Consider the following 22,813-nt stretch of genomic DNA (forward strand, 5'->3'; position numbering starts at 1 on the left):
CCCGCTGCCTCCTGCACTCCTCATGATGCCTCCTTCCTGGGGCCTGTTGGTACCTGTTTTCTCTAACAATAAATATCTGTCCTGGCCCCTTCACTGCATTCTGGTGATCTCTCTGCAGCTTGGGGTGCAGTCGGGATTCACCGGGGAGGCACTGCTGCTTCCCCCAGAGAACGCTGGCCTGGGCCAGCAGAGCCAGAGACCCGGCTGGTCGTTGCCTTTTGTGGGTGTCTTGGGGGGCAGCCTCACATAAACCAAACTCCTAAGAGACAACACATGAATCAGAAAAGGAGGTTGCTAACTTAGGACAGGAGTGGCCCCCTGCAGCGACAAGATACTGTGTCCCTCTGCAGATACCACCTTTTTCACCCATCATACCTGGGAAACTAAGTTTGGGTTTGCTGGTTGCTTGGTTCCTGCAGTCCCAACCTCTGGAGGGGTCTGGGACGCACTGGGCCTGCTCCCAGGGGCCTTGGGACTGCCTGCTTCAGGCCTTCAGTTCTGAAGAACTGGAGTCAGCCCCTTCTGCACCCTTGCTCAGTCTACCTGCTTTCAAGCCACCCAGAAGCAATCAGAGACAATGTCTAGGGATTTTGGTTTTGGTCGTCAAACTGAGGGGAGGTGCTACTGGCACCTGGTGGGTGGATGCAGGGAAGCTGCTGGTTATCTCACAGAATGAGGACCAGGCTGTGGGGATCCAAGTAGACCAGGTGTCAGGGGAGCTGCTGGCCAGGTTTTAGCAGCTGAAAGTGTTAGGCTTGTGAGGAGGTACACGAGGCCAGATGAGAAGGTAAAGGCAATTTTATTAGGGCTTCTAATACAGATGGGCTGATGCCCCAAGGGTGTGTCCCAAAAAAGCCCAATTATCTACTCCTCAGGTCACTTACCTGGGACTAGCCCTATCTCCCTGACACCGGGCTATTACCCTAGACAGAAAGAAACTCTTAGCCTCCCTTTCCCCTCCCTCCTCCAAACAGGATCCTCTATCCTTTTTAGGACTTGTGGGTTACTTTCACACATGGGTCCCTAACTTCAGCATCCTGACCAAACCCCTCTACCAGGTCACACGGGGACCCCTAACAGAACCTTTAGACCCAACCATTAATATCAAGCCCCATTTCCAGAAACTCCAGCAGCCCCTTATATCATCCCTGGCTCTCTCCCTACCCAATCTTTCTAAACCTTTTGAGCAATACACAGATGAAGGGGAGGGCATGGCCATCAGCCTTCTGGATCGGGATCAGGGTCCAGACTTACAAGTAGTAGCGTATCTCTCAAAACAGCTAGACACCACAGTCCGCGGCTGGCCAGCCGAAGGGCACTGGCCGTGGCTGCTCTTCTAATGCAGGAAAGCAAGAAACTTACTTTTGGGCAGCCGACCACTGTTTTCTCCTCCCACAACCTCTCGGATCTCCTGTCACATAAAGCTCCCCAAGCTTTACCCCCATCCAGGTTACAAGCGTTCCATACAGCGTTCATCTCCTCGCCACGTCACCCTAGCAAAATGCCCAACGCTCAGCCCAGCTGCTTCCTCACCCCTCCCTGACACGGAAACATCTCATTCATGCAGTGAAATTCGGGACCACAGAGGACCCCACTTCCCACACGTCACAGACCGACGCTGCCAGACGCCAGCCGTGCCGGCTTAGAGATGGCAGCGCGGGCTCACGGGGGAAGGGCAGCAGGTGCGGTGGCACCGCCGGCAGAGCCTGAGGCAGAGCGCCTCCCTGTGGGCACTGTGGGCACTGCTTCTCAGAAGGCAGAACTGACTGCTCCCCCCACGCTCTGACCTTAGCCGCTCATCCAAGGGCGAATAGCTGCACAGACTCTCAACGTGCATCCCACATCTCACACTCACATGCCCACTTGGGGAGAAAGGCGATCCCTGACAACAAAAGGCTCTCCCATCACTAATACTCCCTTAATTCTCAGACTTACAAGCAGCATGCCTTCCTCGAGCGGAGGCTGTTACACACTGTAAAGGGCATCAGATTGGAAACAGCCCCATAATACTGGGCAACAACAGGGCAGCCCCGAAGCTGGACAGCGGCGCAAAAGGAGCCCCAGGGCCTCAGCTCCTCGCCGCGGCCCGCCTCGCTCCACAGCCCGTCCCGGGAGCAGGAGTCCCTCCTTGCTCAGGGGGCTGTTCAAGAGCCACCTTGGCCAAAACTTCAAGGAAAATATATCCTTCTCCGGATCAGGCCCTCCAAATCTTAACGACACAGTTCCCTACACATAGGCCACCAGCCTCCTTTACAGCCCAGGAGCCCCGCGAGCCTGCCCAGGACGCCCGCCCGGCCGCTTTCTCTGCTCCCTCTCGCACCTCCCGTCGTCACTCCATTCCTTTCTTCCACGCTTGGCCCCTGTATTCTGCGCCAAGTCTCCTCGTTTCTCCAGGGTCGTCCACGAAGCTTCACGAAGGAGTCTACTGGGGAAATGATGTTACTGCAAACCTCGCGCCCGCGGGACCCTTGCCGGGACCTCAAGGCGTCCGCGCGCCCACCAGCCGGCGCCGCGAGGTCGCGCTCCCGCCGGTTCCCACGCTCCCTTGCCGCGGGCGCGGCCTCCGCCCGGCCCCTGAGAACGAAAGGCTGGGGTGCGAGGCTTGGACAAAAACGTCCCGCTCCTGAGCGCCCCCCGCGTGAGAAGGTCACTTTCGGGTGAACTCCAACCGCTCTCCGCTCCCCAGGCTCGGCGCGGGCCGTCGCGGGCCGCCGGTCGCACCGCGGCTCCGAGCACCGCGTTCGGCGTCCTGATAAAACTGCCTTTGCCCCCCTCCCGGCCGAGCGGGGAGCCGGGAGGCAGCTTTCGGCAGAAACCTGAGCACTTGCTCGACGAGATGCCCGCTCAAGCTGAAGAGCCTGGGGCCCGGGGACGCGGGCGGAAAACTCGGGGATTGTCTCCGCAGGGAGTAACTAGAGCCCCTAGGTCTCCCCCGCCCACCCCGCCGAAACGAACCCCAGGGGGACACAGGGTGGCCCGGCATGTAGCGGAGGGGGGACAGACGGAAACGGGGAACCGGCGGGGGCGGGCCGCGGGCGCTCGGGTCCGCTCTCGTGGACAACGCGCCCCAGGCGGCCGCGCGGGGCGAGCGCTCCCATCGGAGCCGCGGCGCCGGCGAGCGGCGGTCCTCCGGGCGCCCAGAGCGGCCCGGAAGTGCGCGCGCTGGGGCGGGGCGGGCTCACTTCCGGCCGGCGCGCGCGCCGCGGCCGCCTCCGGCTCGGAAGGTGAGTGGGCACCCGGCGGGGTGGCGGCGGCTGGGCTTCCCGGCTCCGCGTACGCTCGCGCGTCGCCGGGCGAACCTGGCCCGGCAGCCGGCGCTGCCGCGTGACCTTGACTCCGGCCTGGGGGGCGTGGGGAGGCGCCCCAGAGCGGAGAGGAGGCCTCCGCCAGGTGGCGGGCGCCCTGGCCCCTGGCAGTCGCAGTGTCTGTGGGGCGCCTCCCCACGCGCCCGGAACCCGAGGGACGGGAACCGTCATGGCCACTTTGCAGATGGTAAACTGAGGCTGAGAAGTCCCGGATCCGAGGTCCGCGGGCAGCGAGTGGAAGCGCCTCCGCCGCCGCCGCCAGGCGCCCGGAGGTCGGGCCCTTTCCCACGGGGCACAGGCTCCAAGCTGGGAAGAGAGGGGCGGCGGAAGGTTTGCTCCTGGGCGGGTGGCTCGCTCCGCATTCAGCCGTTGCAGCAGCGTGGGCATGGAACCTGCGCTCAGAGTTTGTGCTGGTGCCCCCTGTGGGTGTCCTTTGTGACCGCCACCTCCACTCAGCTGGGGTGGGGCTGAGCATGCTGCTTCTCAGATAAATCCCAGGAAGTGAACCGAGTTACTTCAGCTTAGGGGGTTGAAGACCTGCACCCAGATGTCATGACTGCAGCCCCACCTTTTGTCCACTCACCTGGCTGCCCGTGACCCTTCCCATCATTAGGGATGAGGCGGCCGGTGGCTGACCGAGAAGGCTGCGCACTGGCGCGAGCCGCCTGGGCCTGCCTCCTCACTTCCTCGGAGCAGGTGCTGTCTGCCACCATTGCAGAGCCTGCATTGACTTGTCCTTCCCATGTTCCCCTGCTTCACCCCCAAGTAAGGAAGCCTGCTTCATCACAGTGTGAAAAAAAATCCTCACATTGCACAAGCTATGCTTGCAAACCAAATTAAAGTATCTTTGACCCCAAAAAAGGCTTAGTGCCATGGGCAGGGACAGGAGGTTACCTCCTGCAACCTCTCAGGGCTCTACTGGGTCTGAGGAAAAGTGTTTTCCTCATTGGGAATGTCTCATTAAGATTTAATCTAGAATGTTCATGCTCCAGGAGACAAGATTCAGTTCTTCAACCTCCCCAAGGGCCAGCAGCCCCCCATTGTGGTGCAGGAGGTTTTTCTGGGAGAATCAGCATGCATTGTCCTGTGGGTGGGGCTGTTGGTTGGGTGGCATTCCTGGCCATTTTGGGGGCAGAGCTTTTTGGTTGGGTTTCTGCAGATGTGCTGATCCCATGGAGTAATGTCCCAGGACCCGAATTGTCTCCCACCCCAGCCCCACAGGGTGTCTCTGGGTTTCTTGTTCTTCCCACCTGCTTCCTGTGGCTCACAGCCAGCTACCTTTGCACCACCACCACCCCCGTACCCCACCCCTCCACATCCCTCTCACCCTCTCACCCTGCCGTGGTCTTCACTTCCCCAGGTCCCAGGTGTGCACACCTTCATCAGGCTTTGGGGAAGATGGCAGCCCTGGGGGAAAGTCAGGAGTCCCCTCGTGTCCTGTCCCCTGTTAGTCTCAAGTCACCGGGGACAGCTGGAGCCCACCACCAGGAAGCCCAGCTTCACTTCCACAGTCATCAAGACGGTATTTGCCTGGCACCATCGCCCACCAACCCTGTGGGCGGGACCCAAGGCAGCTCAATGTGCGCTGGGGCTCCTGCACCCTCAGGTTCGGGTCGGGGCTTGGGCAGCATTGGTTAAGGCTGGAGGCCGAGCTCTGTGAGCAGTGGTTCCTCTGGGACTGTTTTTTTCAGGAGGGGTGTCAGGGGCAAAAAGAAAAGCAGGTTCAATGCCTGGGTCCTGTGACAGGAGCAAGTCTCTCATCTTCCTTCCTGAGCCTTTGAAAATCGCATCCAGAATTCTAGGCAGGCGGTTTGGGTGGGGGCCCCAGAGACCTTGTTCCATACCCCTGGCAGGGTCTGGGGTTGTCAAGGTGTGGAAGTAGCCAGTGGGGGATGACGTCTAAGCCCCATGCACATGGTGCCCCTGCTTGTGCTCAGGCATCAGGGAGCCCCAGGGTCCTGTCCATACCCTATGTCCCATGCTCCTTGCCTCACCACTCACAGCCGAGGACACAAATAAGCTGAGGTTTGTGGAGCAGTGGCTGTGCTGAGTGCCAGGCTCTGGGTGGATCACGTAGCCCAGGGGTAGCCTTCTCAGGTGGGCACTAACAGATGAGAGAGGTTGGGTAGCATGAGGTCACACACAGCTGAGGAATACAGGTTACTGTCAGGTCAATGCAGGACCAGAATGGGAGCTCCGAGCAGCACCCTGTGCTATGTCTGGCCCCCTGCCTATCCCTGTGGTGGGCCAGGCTGGGGATGTGGGGTTGGGATGTACTGGGTGCTGCCTGGAAGGAGCCCGGGCACCACCCAGCATATATGCTGCAGAGTTCGTTGTTGGACCAGCTGCTTCTCCCTGCACAATGGTGTTGGGACCGTGCTCAGGGCTCTCAGCCCCTGCCCCTGGGGCTATGTTCTTTGCCCTATATGCAGTCAGCACTTTGAGGCCCATGCTTTTCCTCCAGTGTTTCATGTCACCCTCAAAACAGCCTGGCAAGGTGGAGCCTCCCGTCCCCATGTTTTTGATGGGGACATGGAAGCTCAGATATGAGCCAGTGGAGGCCAGCAGGATTCAGATCATATCTGTCTGACTCAACATGCTCTTGACCTCCAACTGGGCCCAGCAAAGCTGTGCTCCTCCTGTTGGGCAGGTGGACCAGCAGGACACAGGGCTGGAGAGGGGCTGTCCTGAAGGCCGCGCTGACCAAGCCAGCCCTGCAGAATAAGAAGGCTAGTGCCCAGGATGAAGTCCCAGAGCCCATGCAGAGTGGGGCTGCCCTGACCCGGGCTCCACCAGCAGAGACCAGCCATGGACAGCAAGAGTCCAGAAGGCCCTGAGCCACGTCCAAGTGCCCAGGGACTTTGCCCAATGGGAGGCAGTGTGGGCTGCAGTCTGCAGCTTTAGCCCTCCCTGTGCTATACCAGAAACAGAAGTGGGGGGACCATGCCTGCAAGGAAAGCAACCAGGGTGGACCCCAAAGAAGAGAGATGTTGGGCCCCCAGGCAGGTCCTTCTACCTGGCACTGGGCAGGCCCTGGAGGGGGTGCTCTGGGGGGAGGATGTGTTGGGTGTTGGGGATCATGACCTAGGAGCAGGGGCATCCTGCAGGCTGCTGTGAGAGCCCTGGATTTGAGAGGAGGGGTGATGAGCCCCAGCCCCCCTGTACCCCCAGGCTCCCCTGGCTGCAGCCCTGGGGTGTTCTCCCAGCTACCACGGGAGGAGGAGCTGTTGGACCTGGATGTGCAGGGCGTGGAGGAGGTCCAGATGGGCAGGGACACCTACTGGCCAGGTGAGTGAACAGAAGCTTCCCTGGGGTCCAGCCCAGAAGCACATTTACTTGTGGCTGCTGCATACCAAGCTCTGTGCAGCCTCACCATTTCAGACACCACCACTGCTAGGACCCCGGGCCCCACTGCCCCTGGTTCAGAGCTCACTTCTGCCCCCCAGGCCCCTCCCCCACTCAGTTGCACTCTTCACTGACACTTCCGAGGCTGAGTGCAGCCAGAGCCCTCCCTGAGCCCCAGACCACCACAGCCACCTGCCTGTTGGACTGGGATCCCTGACTCAGCCCTACTGCCCCCTAGGCCAGCAACTAGGGAGTCCCTGGGCCCCTCTCCTCCTGCTGTGCAGTGCCCTCAGCCTTCACCCCCACCTCTCTGCCCATGAGAAGCCCTGGTGGTGTTGGCTGGGCACAGCTCCCGCCCCCCGCCCCCCCCCTGCCCCCAGATCCTGTAGGTGTCAGGTTGGGTTCCTGGGAAGGAAAATGGGGAAGCTGGGCCCAGAGGCAGTTGCCACCTGACCTTGGCCAGCTCCTGGAGGAGCTGTGGAGTGGTGTGGGCCTGCACAGCCTCGGGAGAGGCACTACTGTGGAGAGGGGCACAGCCTTCTCTTGTGGGGGTCTGGGCCCCACCCTTTAGAGCAGGGGGCTCTGTACTTCCCTGAGTCTGACTCCTATCAGGCCTTTGCCGGGTCAGCTCTCAGCCTGGTCCCCAGCACCATGGCACCCCCTGCAGGTCTGGTCACCTAGGGTGGCATAGTAGGGCCCCAGGGGCAGATGGACTGGTGGGTGGGTGGCTGGGTGCTATCCTCCTCTCCCACTTGTCATTTCAGATTCCCAGTCAGAGCCCGAGCAGGCTCTGTCATCTCCCCACCTGCAGGACCCTGCAGACGAGGTGGACCAGGGTGGTGGGGCGCGAAGGGCCCTGCTGAGGGGTCTTCCGCATAGACCCACGTGTGCAGGCAGCTTTGCACAGGAGCCCAGCTTGGAGCAGCCTGCAGGCCCGCTACCAGAGGCCATGTCATGCCCACAGAAGAAGGGCACCTGGCACATGCCACAGGGAGCCTCTGGGACCGAGGGTGGCCGAGAGCTAGGGGACAACTTTGGCCGGGGCTCAGGCCTGCGGAGTGGGAAGCCTCATCGGTGTGAGGCCTGTGGCAAGAGCTTCAAGTACAACTCACTTCTGCTGAAGCACCAGCGCATTCACACAGGCGAGAAGCCCTATGCCTGCCATGAGTGCGACAAGCGTTTCCGTGGCTGGTCGGGTTTCATCCAGCACCACCGCCTCCACACGGGCGAGAAGCCCTATGAGTGCGGCCAGTGCGGCCGAGCCTTCAGCCACAGCTCGCACTTCACGCAGCACCTGCGCATCCACAATGGCGAGAAGCCCTACAAGTGTGGTGAGTGTGGCCAGGCCTTCAGCCAGAGCTCCAACCTGGTGCGGCACCAGCGGCTGCACACGGGCGAGAAGCCGTACGCCTGCAGCCAGTGCGGCAAGGCCTTCATCTGGAGCTCCGTGCTCATAGAGCACCAGCGTATCCACACCGGTGAGAAGCCCTACGAGTGCGGCGACTGCGGCAAGGCCTTCCGTGGCCGCTCCCACTTCTTCCGGCACCTGCGGACCCACACGGGCGAGAAACCCTTTGCCTGTGGTGCCTGTGGAAAGGCCTTTGGCCAGAGCTCGCAGCTTATCCAGCACCAGCGGGTCCACTACCGGGAGTAGTGGCCACAGACGGGCCTCTAGGGGGAGGCTGCAGAGTGCCGGACGCTCCAGCCTTCGCACCCTTCCCAGTTGGCACTGCACACCTAGTGTCCCAAATAAATTCTTTTTAATTGATGGAAACCAGAGCCACCCCTGCATGGGTGAGGCCATGGGGCTGCTTCCTGTCCCAGAGATCCTGTCTCTGGGGGAAGAGTGACATGGGGCCCTAACAGTCTCCTGGAGCCTTGGAGGTCTGAGCTCACCAGGGACTGAGGCCTGGAGGTGTCATGACTTACCTGGAGCCATACCCAGTGTGTTGTCAGGCACCTCAAGATGGGTGTTTCCAGATGCAGAGACTCCAAGGGAGGCTGGGAGAACAGGCTGGCTGAAGCTGTCCCCTCAGATATCTAGGAGAGTGTGTGAAGCTCATTCTCTGAGCAGCAAGCCCCAGACCTGCTCTATTTGCCTTCTTGCCTCAGCACTGTCCCAGGAAAGTGGGGGCCCAGGGTGTTCTCTCTTAACAGGTGTAAGTGGTCTTCAAATCTACTGTGTCTGCCTTGTATAGATCAGACTTCCAGTTGCGGGAAGAGCTCAGCTGGGTGGGAATCGTCCTCAGTGTCAACAGCATGTGCCCACTCCCTGTCCTGGCTGCTCCCTCCTGGATAGGGTGGCACCCTATTTTTTGCCTGCTGGGACCTGGTCCATGGGGCCCTGTGGTTGAACCGCCTCCCGTCTCCAGGCCACACTCCTGGGGCCGTCAAGTGCTTTGGACTTCCCTACCCTGCACCCTCACTGGGTGAGAGCCTCTCTAGGGGAGGGCTGGAGGCCAGGCTCTCTCTGGACATCAGCTTCAGGGATCAAAGTGCCTCCTGGAGTCGTACTTGCTGATGTAGGGCAGCAGTGGTGTCCTGGAATTCAGGCCCTCTGGCCTGGAAGACAGGCAAACATCACTGCCTGCCTTCTCCCCACTCCTCCCTCTCCAGTACAGTGTGGCAGTGCCCCCTGGGCTTCACGGCCGGCAGTGGTGGAGTCAGTCTGTGCTCCAGGAGGTCACCTGCAGCCTCAGCGCCAGGGCTGGGCTCAACGCCCACACTGCAACTGGACCTAGCAGCCCATGCTCACAACAAAGAGACAGCAGGGGATTCACCCCAAAGTTGGAGAGGAGGCTCAGCAGGCCAGAGAACTTTCTTGGGGCCGTGGCCTAGAAAGGGGACATGCTCTTTGGCGACTTGGTCCATGGTCTGCATAACTTCTGAAGCCTCATATGCAGACATTGCTGGCTAACAGATCACAGAAATCTCAGCATAGTCTGTGTGCAGAGCGCAGAAGTCCCTCTGGTGCTCAAGAATGAGATCCTGAAAGGGCTGTGTGCCTTACCCACAAGCTGAGTCCAGTATGACTTGGTTGGGAGAGAGGTTAGGAACTGCCTCAAGCCTGACCAAGAAGTCCAAGGGAGCCCTGGCTGGTGTGGCTCAGTGATTAGAGCGTTGGCCCACACACTGAAGGGTCTCGGGTTTGAGTCCCAGTCAAGGGCATGTACCTGGGTTGCAGGTTTGATCCCTGGGCCCAGTCGGTGCATGCAGGAGGCAACCAATTGATGTGTTCCTCTCTCTCCCACTCTCTAAAAATCAACAGAAAAAATATCCTTGGGTGAGGGTTTAAGAAAGAGTCCAAGGGAAGGCTTCCCTGCAGGGTTTTTCATGAAGCCCTTCTTGGAAGGCCTGTGAGTCCCCTACCTTGGTTTGGAGGACTCCTGCTGAGCTCAGCCAGTCCTGTGAAGCACTGGCCTCTTGTTTTGCATTTTCTAGGACCTTGTTTCATGGGACATGAGAACCCACTAAGGGACCACCCAATTCTATCACCCAGTGAGCTTCCAGGCCCCACCCAGGGGAGACAGACTCCATAGGCCTGCAGTGGAGCCGGGGAATCTAGATTTCATTCCAACACCCCAGTGATGCTGACAGTGCAGGTTTGGGAACTTCTGGCCTCATCTGACCCTCAAAGCAGGTGCTACTGCACAAGCAGTCATCTGCTTCTACTCAGACACCACCTGCCCAGGCAGCTCAAACTGTGGGACAGCTCTGGCTTGGTCCACAATCTGCCCGGTCACCTTTAGTTGTTCCTGGCTCTGCCCTCTGGGCCTGTCACATAGCCTGGCTGCGCTCGTCCATAGCAAGGGCCCTCAGGATTTGAAGGTAGTGATCATGCCCAGGGCCCCTCTCCTGCCCTCTCTGGTGGTTTTCTAAGCACGCAGTTCCTTCAGCTGGTTGCAGTGAACTTGCCTTAACAGTGGAAGGTAAGGTTCTCCCCCCAGTTAGAGCCAGTGTCCACCATCCTTCCCTTGGGCCACTCCAACCACCCGGACCTCGCCCACCATAGACCAGAAAAGTCTTCTAGAGTCCTAAGGTAGATGCCCCTCGCTCGCTTTCCAAAGCCCTGCCTGCGGCTCGGAGCCCTACGCGGCTTGCAGGGCCCCTTGCTGCGTCGGGGCAATTGCTGATTCCCATCGCCCCGTCCAGCACCTCGGACAGCTCCGGGCCGGCCTGTCCTGAGGCTCGCCCAGCCTCGGAGTCGTCCGCCTGACCAGTACCCCGAGCTGCCCCCGCCGCCCCCCCCCCCAGTTCTCCAGCGGGTCCCCGGACTCTTCTAGAGTGACCGGAGGTGCCGGCAGCGCGGGGCAGGGCGGTGGAGCTGCGGACTCAGCTCCGGGTAGTGAGCGCGGGTTGGGCCGGGAAGAGCACCTTCCCCGTTAGGCGGTGGGGAAGGGGCAGGGCAGGCCCGGCGTGTGGAGAACGTGGGAGTGGCGGTGGGACCGCCCACCGGGGGCGCTGGCTGCCTCGGGGGCGGCGCAGCCGTGGAGACCAGAGACCCCCGCTGAGATGCCCAGGGAAACCCAGGTCTACTTTTAGATCGCCCTTTAAAAAATTTTTATTTTTACGTGCTTTGTACGATTTGTTACAAATAAGTAAGTGTGGTAGGTGTGAACACACAATGTTTCCTGGTGCAGCCAACAGTGATGCGGGGCCGGGCTGGCGGCAAGCCAGTGCGGAAGCTGCGGGACTGGAGGAGAGGTCGCAGGTCCGGAGAAAGCTGCGGGGCTGCTCCCGCCTTCTGCCGTCCAGGGAGGGCGGCCTCCAGCGCGCAGCGCGGTGTCCTGCCCTCAGCCACCCTTTGCGCCTTGGGCTGCTGCCGTCTGTGGTCTGCATTCTCCGCTCCTGCTTCCCAAAGCTATTTCTGGGCCCGAAGAGGTAGCTGCGCGGACACTGGGTGGGGGCTCAGGCTGCCCTGGTCCTTCTCTCCTGGCTCCGCTGTTGACCACCGGCCTAAGGGCCTGTCCACTGCTGTCTGGCGCCCTAGTCTTTTCCTGGGACTTGCACGCCCCCGTCCTGGCACCGGCGGCGCCTAGCACGCTCTGGGCAATAACAGGGGGCCGGCAAGACCCCCGCCCACGGCACCAGCGCTGAACGTGGAGCTCTGTGGACTCAGCACAGTGCAGACTGGCTGGGGGAGGGGTGTTGCTTCCCTTACCAGCTCCTTTCCCTGGAAACCCAAATTCCTCGTCTGCACAGCAGCTCCAGATACCTGGGTATTAGTGTCAGACCAGGTGAATCCCACGGTGCGGGGCTAACGGTGCGTGTGCGGGTAGTGGACACGAGGGCCCAGGGCTGAGCAGCGGGGATGCGCTCGCGGCGCGGGTCTCTGCCCCACCCGCCCGCCCTGCCGATGTTCTCCTGCTCTTCTCCATGGAGAGGCTTCCTGAGTCCGTGACCTCCTTCCCCCTGGCGCTCTCCTGTCTCCATTGCGCCGACTTCGTTCATTCGCTCACTTCGCAGTCAGCTCGATCACCAAACCCAGACCTGCTTCCCTGACCTCACCCTCGCACCTGGCTGGACGCGGTGGAGCCCACGTGGAAGACGGTAGAGCTGCCTCCGGCAGGTGCGCGGGGAGTGGAGGCTGGCAGAGGGCCGGGGAGTCTGGAAAGCCCGAGGCGGCGGGAAGGAGGCGGGGTTGCTATGAAGATGGGCTGAACAATACCTGGAGAGGGGCCTTGCACTCGAGCTAGGAAACCCGCCTTTAAGACTCTCAAAAGAAAGCCAGCGCCGGGCGACCAGCCCGCCTGCCCAGCGGCCTCCAGGAGCAACTGAGCTCATACTCCTCCCGCAGCCTAGGACGTCGCCGGAAGCGCCCGTGCCACGGCCTCCCGGGCAGCTGAGAGCAGTCATCCGGCCGCCTATAGCGTCGCCGGAAGGGCTCGAGGGGCCGCCTCTAGGGCAGCCAAGCGCACAGTCCTCCGTAAGCTTGGAGCGCCGCCGGAAGGGCTCGAACTGCCGTCTCCAGGCAGAGCGCAGGGGGCTTTTCCTGGCGCCCCAGAGCATCACAGAAAGTGCCCGTGTTGCAGCTTACAGGGCAGCTGCACTCAGGCCGCCAGAGGTCTAGAGAGTCGCCGCAAATGCCAGCGCCGAGGCCTCTAGGGCAGCTGAAAGCATAACTCTTGAGTTCTAGAGCGTCACCGGAAGTGCTCGCGCCGCGGCCTCCAGGGCGGCCGAGCGTTGTTTTTTTTTTTTCTTCTTTTTTTCCGGCGGCCTAGAGCGTCGCAGGAAGTGCCCGCGCCAGGGTCTTCCGGGTAAGTAAGCGCACAATTCTCCCAAACCCTATAGTGTTGCCGGAAGTGGCTGCGTCGCGGGTTGAGGGGTAGGACTTGCTCCGGCCTGGCTGCGGGGACTGCGAGTGCGGGCTGGTTTGGGGGCGGCTGACGTTGGGCCGGGCCGCGCGATCGTGAACCGGGGTGCAGGGCGTGTCAGTCCTGGGTTCTCGCTGAGAAAGAGCCGCACTTCCGCTGAAGAAAGTGGAAGCGGGGAGACGACACTGCGGCTGTGGCCGGGGACCGCGCTCCCACTACCAACGTGACGGCCGCCAGGGGTCGCTGCGTTCCCAATTGCCGGCGTGGGTGAGCCTCCCTAGTTCTTTATTTGAAATTACGTAATTCACAGGCTTTCCTGTGTAAGGTTGGAGACGAAGTTTCCGTGTAGATAAATCACGGCAGTGGGATCGGTGTGATTTCAGCGCCTTTGCAAGTTGTCCTGTGACCGCCAGGCGAGTAGCGGTGAACCAGGTGAAGCTCCTTGCTCGCGGGTGCTGCCGTTTTTAAGTCTTTGCTACTCTCAGAGTAAAAAATGGTCTTTTTCTTTTTTAATTTCTTTTTCCTTTTCTCTTTTCTTTTATCTTCTTTTCTTTTTTTCCCTTTCCTGGATAGTAATTTATTTATTGATCGCCATAAGCAATAGTGGATAAAAGTGGAGGGACCCCAAGTAAGAGGTTCTTCAATAGTTTGAGTGACAGGCAGCTTGAGCTTTAATATTGGCTTAGGTTTTGTTGTTTTGTGTTTTTAAAATTTATCTTTATTGTTGAAAGTATTACAGGTATCCCCCTTTTTGCCCCCATTGACCCCATCCACCCTGCACTAGAGATTAGCCAAAGGACTTATATGCATATGTGCATAACCCATGGACATAGACAAAAAATGGTGTTTTAAACTCCATTTCTTAATTGCTAATGAGGTGGGACAAATGTGGGACTTATGGTGGGTCACCTGTTCATGATTGTTTCCAATTTTTTTTCCTTTTGCTTCCTCAGTGTGTAGTGGTCTTTATACATAAGGATGTGAATCTTTATGATGCAAATACTCCTTCCCTCTTTTTGTTTTTAACACTAAATTTTTTTGTGTGGGTGTGTTACACTTCAATCCAAAATTGCACCATTCACATAGTGTCTTCTTACTTTTATATTCAAGTTGTTATAAGTATTAAGAAAATTAAAACTGTGGATATTTCTCTAGAGGACTGGTTGAAGGTGCTCGGCCAGGTCCTCATGGAGCAAGGGGCCAGCAGGTGGTGCACACCCATCTCTGCTGAGGCTGTGGTCCCTGAGGTGTCTGTTCAGTTAGAACCTTGATCAAGCAATAGATGGTCCTGCAGGTGAGGTGGCTCCTTCAGAACCTCAGAGGCTCTTACCTCCCCCCTTCCCCCCCGTCACTTTCTCCCCTTTCTTTTGCCCAAGCAGGTGTCCCCACTCCTGGTATGTCTGCAGGGAGGGGAGCCCTGGCCTTGGTCTCTAGGCATTGTGAGCAGGCTACCCTGATGGACACATGCACAGGTGAGGGATGGGCAGCCAAGCCCAGAGGAGGCAGGGGGATTGGTCTGGGGCTAGGGAATGGGGACAGATCAGAAGTCAGGGCTCCCCAAGTTCATCCGCAGGCGACATAGCTGCCACTTCATTCCTGCCACAGCACTCGCAGGCCTCGCCACCTCCACTCCATCCCAGCTCCCCTGCCATACTCTGCACCCTTCTTTCTCAAGTCTCATGTTGGAGATTTCTGAGAACAAGAAGATAGATTCTGGGCTTGTTTCCCAGGCCCAACAGTGTCAGCTCAGAGCAGGTAACAGGAAGAGTTTGAGATTTAAGGCCACGTCGATCTGTCAAAGCCAAGGACTCATATTCAGTTTTCTGCTGTTGCTGTTAGTCCACGATTACGTGACCAGAGCTAAGGGCACGACCACCTCCCCTCACAGAGAGGTGTCTTCATGTCGTCTTTGATCCCATGACTCGTCCTGCACGTGCTCCCGCCTGTCCAACTTTACAGTCCCCTTGTTAGAGGTCAATGGAAAAGTTCTGTGGGCACCTACCCATCCCCACCACCCACCCTAATCGCCCAGGAATCACATCCGGCCGGCCTGCGGGTGCCTTTGTCACATCTGCTGTCTGATTCCTGGGGTGTGTGGCTGGTCAGATTCCTGCCCGTAGGCAGAAGGCCTTTCTCTTAACCTGGGTGCCATGTTGCCCTGGTAGCCCTGCCGTCCTGACCACCTCCCCAGATGCCCCCTGCAGCAGCTGTGACAGGAGAGCCCGATGATCTCCGTGACTGCCTAGCCTTCCGACGTCCCCATGTTATGCTGCCATATCCCTGATGCTCTGGTCTAAACTGGCACCTTCTCTGTGCTGTGAGCCATGGGGACCTCACTAACCAGCCGCCCCTACAGCTGCCTACCCCTCTGGTGCTGGTATCTGCAAGGAACAGAGCCTTTTGAGGTCAGCAGGTTGGGGGGATTGTGAAGGACAGTGTTGTCTTGGGGAGTTCAGGGTCAGAGTGATAGGTGGGACCAGGACACATGCTGTCAGGGCCTTTGTTTCTGCACCTCCCGGCACCTCTGCTCCATCCCAGGCCGGGTGGCAGGATGGGTGTGCAGGGCCGGGGGTCAGGGAAGGAGCCTGACTCGTCGTCCTCCAGTCTGTCCATTCCTTGCCCCATGTAGGTCAGAAGGGAGGGAGACCTGGGTGGGAACCACATGCGGTGTCTAGTGCACACTGACTTTGTGCTGTTACTCCTGGCGTTGCCATGGGCCACCGGTGCTCTCAGGTTCACTTATGACTGTTTATAGTTAATAGTCTTCTCACGTCTAAAACCACACCCCTGACCCTCTTTTCCAGCTTCCTTCACACAGGCATCAAGTGGTGGCCAGGCTGCTGAGCAAGGGGCTCAGAGCACAGGGTTGATACCACAGCAGGCAACTTTGGAAGAAGGTGAATATCTTGGAGAGAGGGCGCTGGGACTGTGCCCAGGTCCTCCCCAGGCTCTGGAGTTTCTGGACCTTTGTGGAAATGAGGGAGCTGGAGAGAGGCCTAGAGATGCTCCACAGGGACTAGTCGTTTATGAGAAAACTGAAGAGCAGAGTGACCATGAGGACAGTGTGTCCAAGTCGGGCGTCACCCTGAACGCAGGCAGAGGCCACTGGAACAGACGGCCTTATCAGTGCAGCACGTGTGAGCGGAGCTTCAAGTGCTACTCAGACGTGGTGAAACACCAGAGCATCCACTCCGGGGAGAAGCCCTATGAGTGCAGTGACTGTGGGAAGGCCTTCATCCACAGCTCGCTCGTCGCCCGGCACCAGCGGGTCCACAGTGGGGAGAAGCCCTATGTGTGTAAGGAGTGTGGGAAAGCCTTCAGCCAGAGCTTCAACCTTATTAGACACCAGCGAGTCCACACCGGAGAAAAACCTTATGAATGTGCTGAGTGTGGCAAGACCTTCAGCCAGAGGTCAGATGCCATTAAGCACCGGAGAATCCACACTGGAGAGAGGCTGTATGAATGTCAGGAGTGTGGGAAAACCTTCATCCACAGCTCAAACGTGGCTCGGCACCAGAGGATCCACCATGGAGAAAATCCCTACGAGTGTAAGGAGTGTGGGAAAGCCTTCAGCCAGAGCTCCAACCTCATTCAGCACCAGAGGGTGCACACCGGGGAGAAGCCGTTTGCCTGCCAGGAGTGCGGACGTGCCTTCAGCCGCAGCTCCTTCCTCAGCGAGCACCAGCGCATCCACACTGGCGAGAAGCCCTTCAAGTGCACCGAGTGTGGCCGCGCCTTCCGGGCCCTGTCAGGATTCTTCCGGCACCAGAGGATCCACACAGGCGAGAAGCCCTTTGCCTGCACCGAGTGCGGCCGTGCCTTCCGCCTGAGCTTCCGTCTCATCCAGCACCAGCGGGTCCACAGCAGAGAGTGAGCCTGGGTGCGTGCGCAGGTGGAGGGCTGGGTGCAGCCCCATCGGATCTCTGCGGCACGGAGCTCTGCACATCGCTCCACACACAGTGAGGAAGGCAGGGTGGCTGCCCCGGCGTGGGTCAGGCTGGGACCAGCGAGAGGAGAGTGGAGTCTCAGGACGGCCAGCTCTGCATGGAGGCCATGCTTCCCAGAGGACAGGGCCTGATGCTGATGTGCCCACGGGAATTAATTTATTTTCATAACATGGGGTTTTTTCCTGAGGTGTGGCTTACACGTGGTGACGTGTATAGATCTTGAGGGTTTGCTATTAGAAGACAGATGTAACCTGTTCCAACCTTGTATCCACTGCACTACTGAGATGCAGTCTGTTCCATCCCCGAGGACACTCCTCATGCCCCAAGTCAACTTGGTCCTCAGAGGAGGCAGCGAGTGTCTGTCACCGTAGTTGCTTCTAGGATTTCACAGTAACGGGATCGGACAGACGCTCTTGGATACACACCTTCGTTCCCTCTGCTTGTTTTGAGGTTTGCCCACCTGGCAGTAGTATCTGCACTTGAGGACATTAGATGGCGAGGCAGACAGAGATTGCGGTAAGACCCAGAACAGTCCAGTGGAACTGGCAGGTGACTGGGAGCCCAGGAGAGGTCACAGGAGGGCAGGGGAGGGTGGAGACAGGAGCTCCTGGGCAGAGGGGGGGATTCCTGAGTGGGGTCCTCGAGACAGTGGTCAGTGGACAGTGTGATGCATGCGAAGCAGAGGCCGCCATGTATTAGGATGTGAGTGTGAGGAACACTTCCTCCCATGACTATGGTCGGGCTGGAGAAGAGAGGAGGAAGGTGGAAACTGGTCTGTGTGGACTAGGCCTCATGTCACAGGCAAGGGGGTGGAGGAGACGTCTGCCAGACAGGAGGGGACAAGTGTCTTTGTTGGGGAAATATTTTGGTGTGTGTCATAAACTTGGCCATAATGAACTGAGGTCATGTTATTGGAAGTTTATTGTAATGACTAAGACAGATCTGGGCAGTTGCTTGGCTGAGTCCTGGGTGCAGCGGCACAGTCTGTCTGTCCTGGTCAGGCTGTGGTTTGGGGCCACCCTGTGGCCATTGTCAGCTCCAGCTGAACTACTGACAGCAAATTATTTGGGGCCCTGTAGCTGCTGGGATCCCCCAAACAGCAGCACAGTTCTAGGGCTGTTTTTGGCACCTATTTAAGATGTGAGATCAGGTCACAGGGCTGAGCAGTATGTGGGGTGGAGTAGCCCTCAGAGTGGGCTCAGTGTTGACCTGCTGGTGAGGTGGGAGACAGCCTGGGGCCTCCACCTGAGCCAGGACCCTCAGGGTGAAGGCTGCAAGGCTTGTGGAGCCTCCCAGGTACCCAGGAGGAGCCAAAGCAGTTGCTCTTTGGAGGAAAGCTCCCCCACTGAGACCCTGCAGTGCTGCTGTGAGCAGACCCAGCAGTGAACTCCAAGGGTACTGAACTGCCAGGCGATGCAGGCACAAGAACAGTGACATCTGATGTGTGTAAAGATGGTCACAGTAATGAGAAAGCAACAAAGACTGCCAGGCACAAATAGGGTTTTTAAAGGAGAATTTTTTGAAATGAAAAATAACGATTCTTGAGCGAGAGCTTGATGGGCAGGTTTAATAGCAGATTGGACACAGCTGAGGAAAGCACAGTGCAGCAGAAGGTGCGTCCAAAGAGACCCAGACCCATACAGGCCAGGAGTGGAAAACAGCAGCACCTGGAGGGCCTGCTTGGCCCTGACAGGAGTCGCAGGAGGCAGCGTGAGGAGAGGAAGGTAGGAAAGCCCCAGGACCATGCACATTCCAACTTGACTGGCAGCCGCTCCCACAACCCCAACCCTTTCTCCAGCAGGGCCAAGACTCTGGTTTTTTCTTTCCTTTTGTTTTTTGTGGGTGTTTTTTTAAAAAAATATATCTTTATTGATTTCAGAGAGAGAGAAAGAGAGGGGGGGAGAGAGAAACAACCATGATGAGAGAGATTCATGGATTGGCTGCCTCCTGCACGTCCCAGTGGGGTATCAAGCCCACAACCAGGACATGTTCCCTGACTGGAAATCGAAACACGATCTCCTGGATCCTAGGTCGATGCTCAACCACTGAGCCATGCCAGCCAGGCAAGGCTTCAGTTTTCTGTAGGGTTGAGAGTAGAGGGAAGGTGAGGGCAGGGCACCCTATCTGCACCCGCAGTTTTAACCTGGCTCAGTCTCCCTGTAATCAGGCTAACAAAATAATCACAGGAGAGGATGTTGAAATTGTTATTGACATGCTGTAAGTCCCAGCCATCTTGAGGCCCAGAAACCATTGCCTTCAACATTTAAGCCAGAACAGACAGCTTGCAAACACGGAGCGCCCGCCCACAGCCGAGGCTGCTGCACGGGGCCTGACTGCTTGGGTCAAGCAGCTTCCACGCGTCTGGCTACACCTGTGCAGCCTTGTTTCACTGTCTCCTCCACAGGCTTCTTCACTGTGCAGGACAGCCATGCTCCAGCAAGGCCTTTCTCTAATTAAGACATTGCAGCCCAGCGGGCGCGGCTCAGCAGTTGAGCATCAACCTACGATCAAGGAGACTGCGGTTCGATTCCTGGTCAGGGCACAGGCCCGGGTTGTGGGCTCGATCCCCAGCAGGGGGCGTGCAGGAGGCAGCCGATCAGTGACTCACATCACTGATTCTTCTCTCTCTCTCTCCCTCTTTCTGAAATCAATATATATTTTTTAAAAAAACATTTGCAGACTCAGGAAGTCAGTGCATATGGAGCACACAGAGAAACCCGCACCTAGACAGCACTGAGAGCACTGCCCGACCAGCAAGACAGACACCTCAGAAAGAGCCGCCAGCTCAGCAGTCAGGGAAGGCTGCCCCCGAGATCAGCAGACTTCTCAAAGCAACAAAGACAAAGGACAGCGGGTTAGTGTCCAGCGTGCTGAGAAAACACCTGTCTCCTGGGAGGGGACGCCCAGCAAAGTGACTTCATAGATGGTGAAATCAGACATTTATAGATAAATACCACCTGAGCCCATTTATCACGAAGGGCTTTCACCCGACAGTGGCTGCGGAAGGGAAAGGGCTCTCCGCGTGCTAGGCTCTCATATGAGACAGAATCGTGTCGCCCAAATACTGGGCAACAGCATGTAAGTTTGGAGGGAATTAGATGGTCTAAGACCCTCCCATTGTTGGGAATGGGTTTCAGACAAATTTTCTTTAACCCTCACCTGAGGATATGTTTTCCATTGCTTTTCAGAGAGTGGAAGGGGGAGAGAGAGAAACATGGATGTGAGAGAGAGACGTCGACTGGTTGTCCCCACATGAGCTCTGACCAGATCGGGGGTCAAGCCTGCCACCGAGGTTGTGCCCTTGGCTGGAATCAAACCCTGGACCCTTCCGTCTGGGGGCCAAAGCTCTAACCACGGAGCCAAACCAGCCAGGCTAATATTAGACTTAAATAAACTAAATATGCATAGTGTAATCTGATGTTCATTACTAAGTGTAACTATACATTTCCAACCCAGTAGGAACGAAAATGCAACAATTTAAAATGAACAAAAAGTGTCAATTTAAAAATAAGTAAGAGGAGAGCAGGAGAGCTGGGTAAACGGTCCCCAAGGTCCGTAATCCCAGGGGCCCGGCCTACCAATGAAATTCCAGTCAAACCATGGGAGTCAGCAGGAGGAATCCGTTTCTCGGAACCATACGTAAGTCCCTGAGGTTGGCCGCAGGTGCCTGCAGAGGTGAGAAGCCAGAGCTGTGCAAAGCTGGGAAGGCCAAGCCCAGGAGAGCGCGGGAGACAGACACCCACCTCCAGGCACCTGCTTTGTGGTCACCACCTCGGTGAAGCACACAGCTTGTCACCTTCACCCCTGTGCAGACAGAAAGCCAAAGTCAGCAGACGTCTGAGGACCGTTTCTAATATGCAAGTGAGAAATCAAGCCACAGAAAAAAGTTTTTTACAGACTCCAAGGAAATAGCATGCAGAACATGTAGAAAGGGGGATGAAAGGACAGTGGCGTCAGTGAGGTAGGAAGTAACTTACCCACTGAGAGAAGACAGGGTAGCACTTCAGGGGAGACAGTTCAAAAGAAATCACCTCAGACGAAGCACGTCGCCAAAGTTGAAAGTAAAAAGAGGTTTGTTGACAGGTAAAGTTGAGCAAACCTTTTTAAAAGAATGAAAAGACGAGGTGGGTGATAAAACTGATTGAGACGAGCGGGAGTTGGGGTGGTGGGAACGCAATTACCAGAAATGACTTTAAGGATCACAACAGTGAAAGCGCCCACCAAGGAGGGGCCCACACTGAGGTCTCCGAGCATCTGATACAGAGAAGATCTGAGACCCAGCAGATCCCTGGGGGCTTCTCAGTAGCAGAACCATGAGTTAGAAGACAATGGAATGGAGCTTTGAAATGACAAGTGAGAAAATTATTTGCAGCCTCCAGGTTTGCAGGGGTTTGAGCTGTCAAATGCGGAGGTGGTATGACAGTTTTCATACATGAAGTGCACCCTGGTCTTTTTCATTACTTTTCATGGGACTGTTTTCAGGAGGCCACTCAGCCAAGACCTCCAAACAAAGGAGCCCTAGAGGACTGGCCCCAGTGCACAGGGCAGGGGGGCTGCACATGGTGGTGCAGAAGGGAGTCCGGGGATGGACACACATTCCATTCCCTGTGGGAGGGGCTGCAAAGATGTGTGACCATTTTTAATGTATTTTTTGTTTTTGTTTTATTGATTTGAGAGAGAAACATCAATTTGTTGTTCCACTTATTTATGCACTCATTGGTTGATTCTTGTATGTGCCCTGACCGGGGCTCAAACCCACAACCTTGGCATTTTGGTACAACACTAACCAACTGAGCATCCCAGCCAGGGCCGATATGTGATCAGTTTTAATTTCCTACAGTCTACACAGAGCCACAGCTGTTTAAGCTCCTTCCGTGCACAGCACACTTACCCTCAAGGCACTGGAAGTCTCACCCGGTTGTTGTGCTGGCTCAAGGCTGTGCACTCAGTTTTCATCTGGTCAGACCTATAAACTGAAAAGAAAAATTATCCCCAATATAGAATTTAATACACCTCCCAAACCACACCCCCTGCAGCTCCAGGAGCTGTGGGCAGGCAGTGGGGGCCTGGCCACAGCAGGGATGTCCCTTCCACCCTGCATGTTGGTGATAGTTCCAGTCCACCCATGGCCAAACCTGCGTGTCCCAGCCATCAGGCACACCCAGCTGGGACTTCTACTGAGTGACTTTCAGCTGAGACGGCTGCGTGCCCTTTGCCCCATGCCAGGTCAGGTGCTCACCTGCACACAGGATGCCCCCAGCTGTTGTCACTGTTTGCTTATGCACAGGTGGACTCGCCCACCCCGCCAGGCCACCCCCTCCCTGCCCCGGGGACAGCCAGGAGGGAGAGCCTGGCTGCAGGTACTTAGTGAGCCTTCCCAGAGGACAGGCTCTCTGGGCCCCGCTGTCCCATCTGTCTGGGGAAGTGGTGCTTTTGCCTGAGGGGTCCCAGCCCAGTGTTGGGGTGGAGGGTGGGGGTAGCTCACAGGCTTCTCACAGGACAGTCAGGCCCTTCCCTGAGTTGGCCTGGAATCCGTCCTCTAAGGATCCTTCCACCGGCTGTGCCTGTTAGTGAGTGCTACAGACAGGCACAGAGCCCTGCCCTCTGCAGAAACTCCAAAAGACAACAGAGGCAGCATGGGCACCTGCTGGGGGTGAGGCATGCTTCAAGGGCAGGGCACAGTGTTGAGGACCTTCCATATGACAGCAAATACCTACAGCAAAACATTTCACTCCAAAAATTCTGATGTAGATTTAATAGTGAAAACCTACAAAATCGGTTCCAATGAAACACAGCTTGTTCAGAATTAAAAGTCCTCGCCGCCCTGTCGAGTGCCCAGATGAACTTCTCCCTCTGCGTCTTGTAGATCTTCTCCATGGACACACCAAGCCTCTTACACCTG

General features: G+C 57.5%; 2 protein-coding genes across 2 annotated transcripts; both read left to right on the top strand.

Moving 5' to 3' along the window:
* The first annotated feature begins 3,170 nt into the window (after positions 1-3,170).
* On the top strand, positions 3,171-8,418 carry GLI4 (GLI family zinc finger 4). The gene is made up of 4 exons (XM_081116689.1): positions 3,171-3,224; positions 4,666-4,827; positions 6,477-6,593; positions 7,415-8,418. Exons 2-4 carry the CDS (start codon positions 4,704-4,706, stop codon positions 8,302-8,304), a joined length of 1,131 nt encoding a protein of 376 aa, XP_080972815.1. The 5' UTR covers positions 3,171-3,224; positions 4,666-4,703; the 3' UTR covers positions 8,305-8,418.
* Positions 8,419-12,870: 4,452 nt separating this feature from the next.
* ZNF696 (zinc finger protein 696) lies at positions 12,871-22,045 on the top strand. The gene is made up of 3 exons (XM_081116688.1): positions 12,871-12,907; positions 14,344-14,436; positions 15,769-22,045. Exons 2-3 carry the CDS (start codon positions 14,361-14,363, stop codon positions 16,836-16,838), a joined length of 1,146 nt encoding a protein of 381 aa, XP_080972814.1. The 5' UTR covers positions 12,871-12,907; positions 14,344-14,360; the 3' UTR covers positions 16,839-22,045.
* Positions 22,046-22,813: the final 768 nt, after the last annotated feature.

Source organism: Miniopterus schreibersii (assembly GCF_964146895.1).
Source record: "Miniopterus schreibersii genome assembly, chromosome: 17".
NCBI lineage: Eukaryota > Metazoa > Chordata > Mammalia > Chiroptera > Miniopteridae > Miniopterus > Miniopterus schreibersii.

Excerpts from the sequence above, each read along its gene's own strand:
- GLI4 (XM_081116689.1), top strand. The coding sequence starts at position 4,704 with ATGGCAGCCCTGGGGGAAAGTCAGGAGTCCCCTCGTGTCCTGTCCCCT. Across the intron at positions 4,828-6,476 it reads CTTCCACAGTCATCAAGACG|GCTCCCCTGGCTGCAGCCCT; the intron begins GTATTTGCCTGG and ends CTGTACCCCCAG. Across the intron at positions 6,594-7,414 it reads CAGGGACACCTACTGGCCAG|ATTCCCAGTCAGAGCCCGAG; the intron begins GTGAGTGAACAG and ends TTGTCATTTCAG.
- ZNF696 (XM_081116688.1), top strand. The coding sequence starts at position 14,361 with ATGTCTGCAGGGAGGGGAGCCCTGGCCTTGGTCTCTAGGCATTGTGAG. Across the intron at positions 14,437-15,768 it reads CCTGATGGACACATGCACAG|CTTCCTTCACACAGGCATCA; the intron begins GTGAGGGATGGG and ends CCTCTTTTCCAG.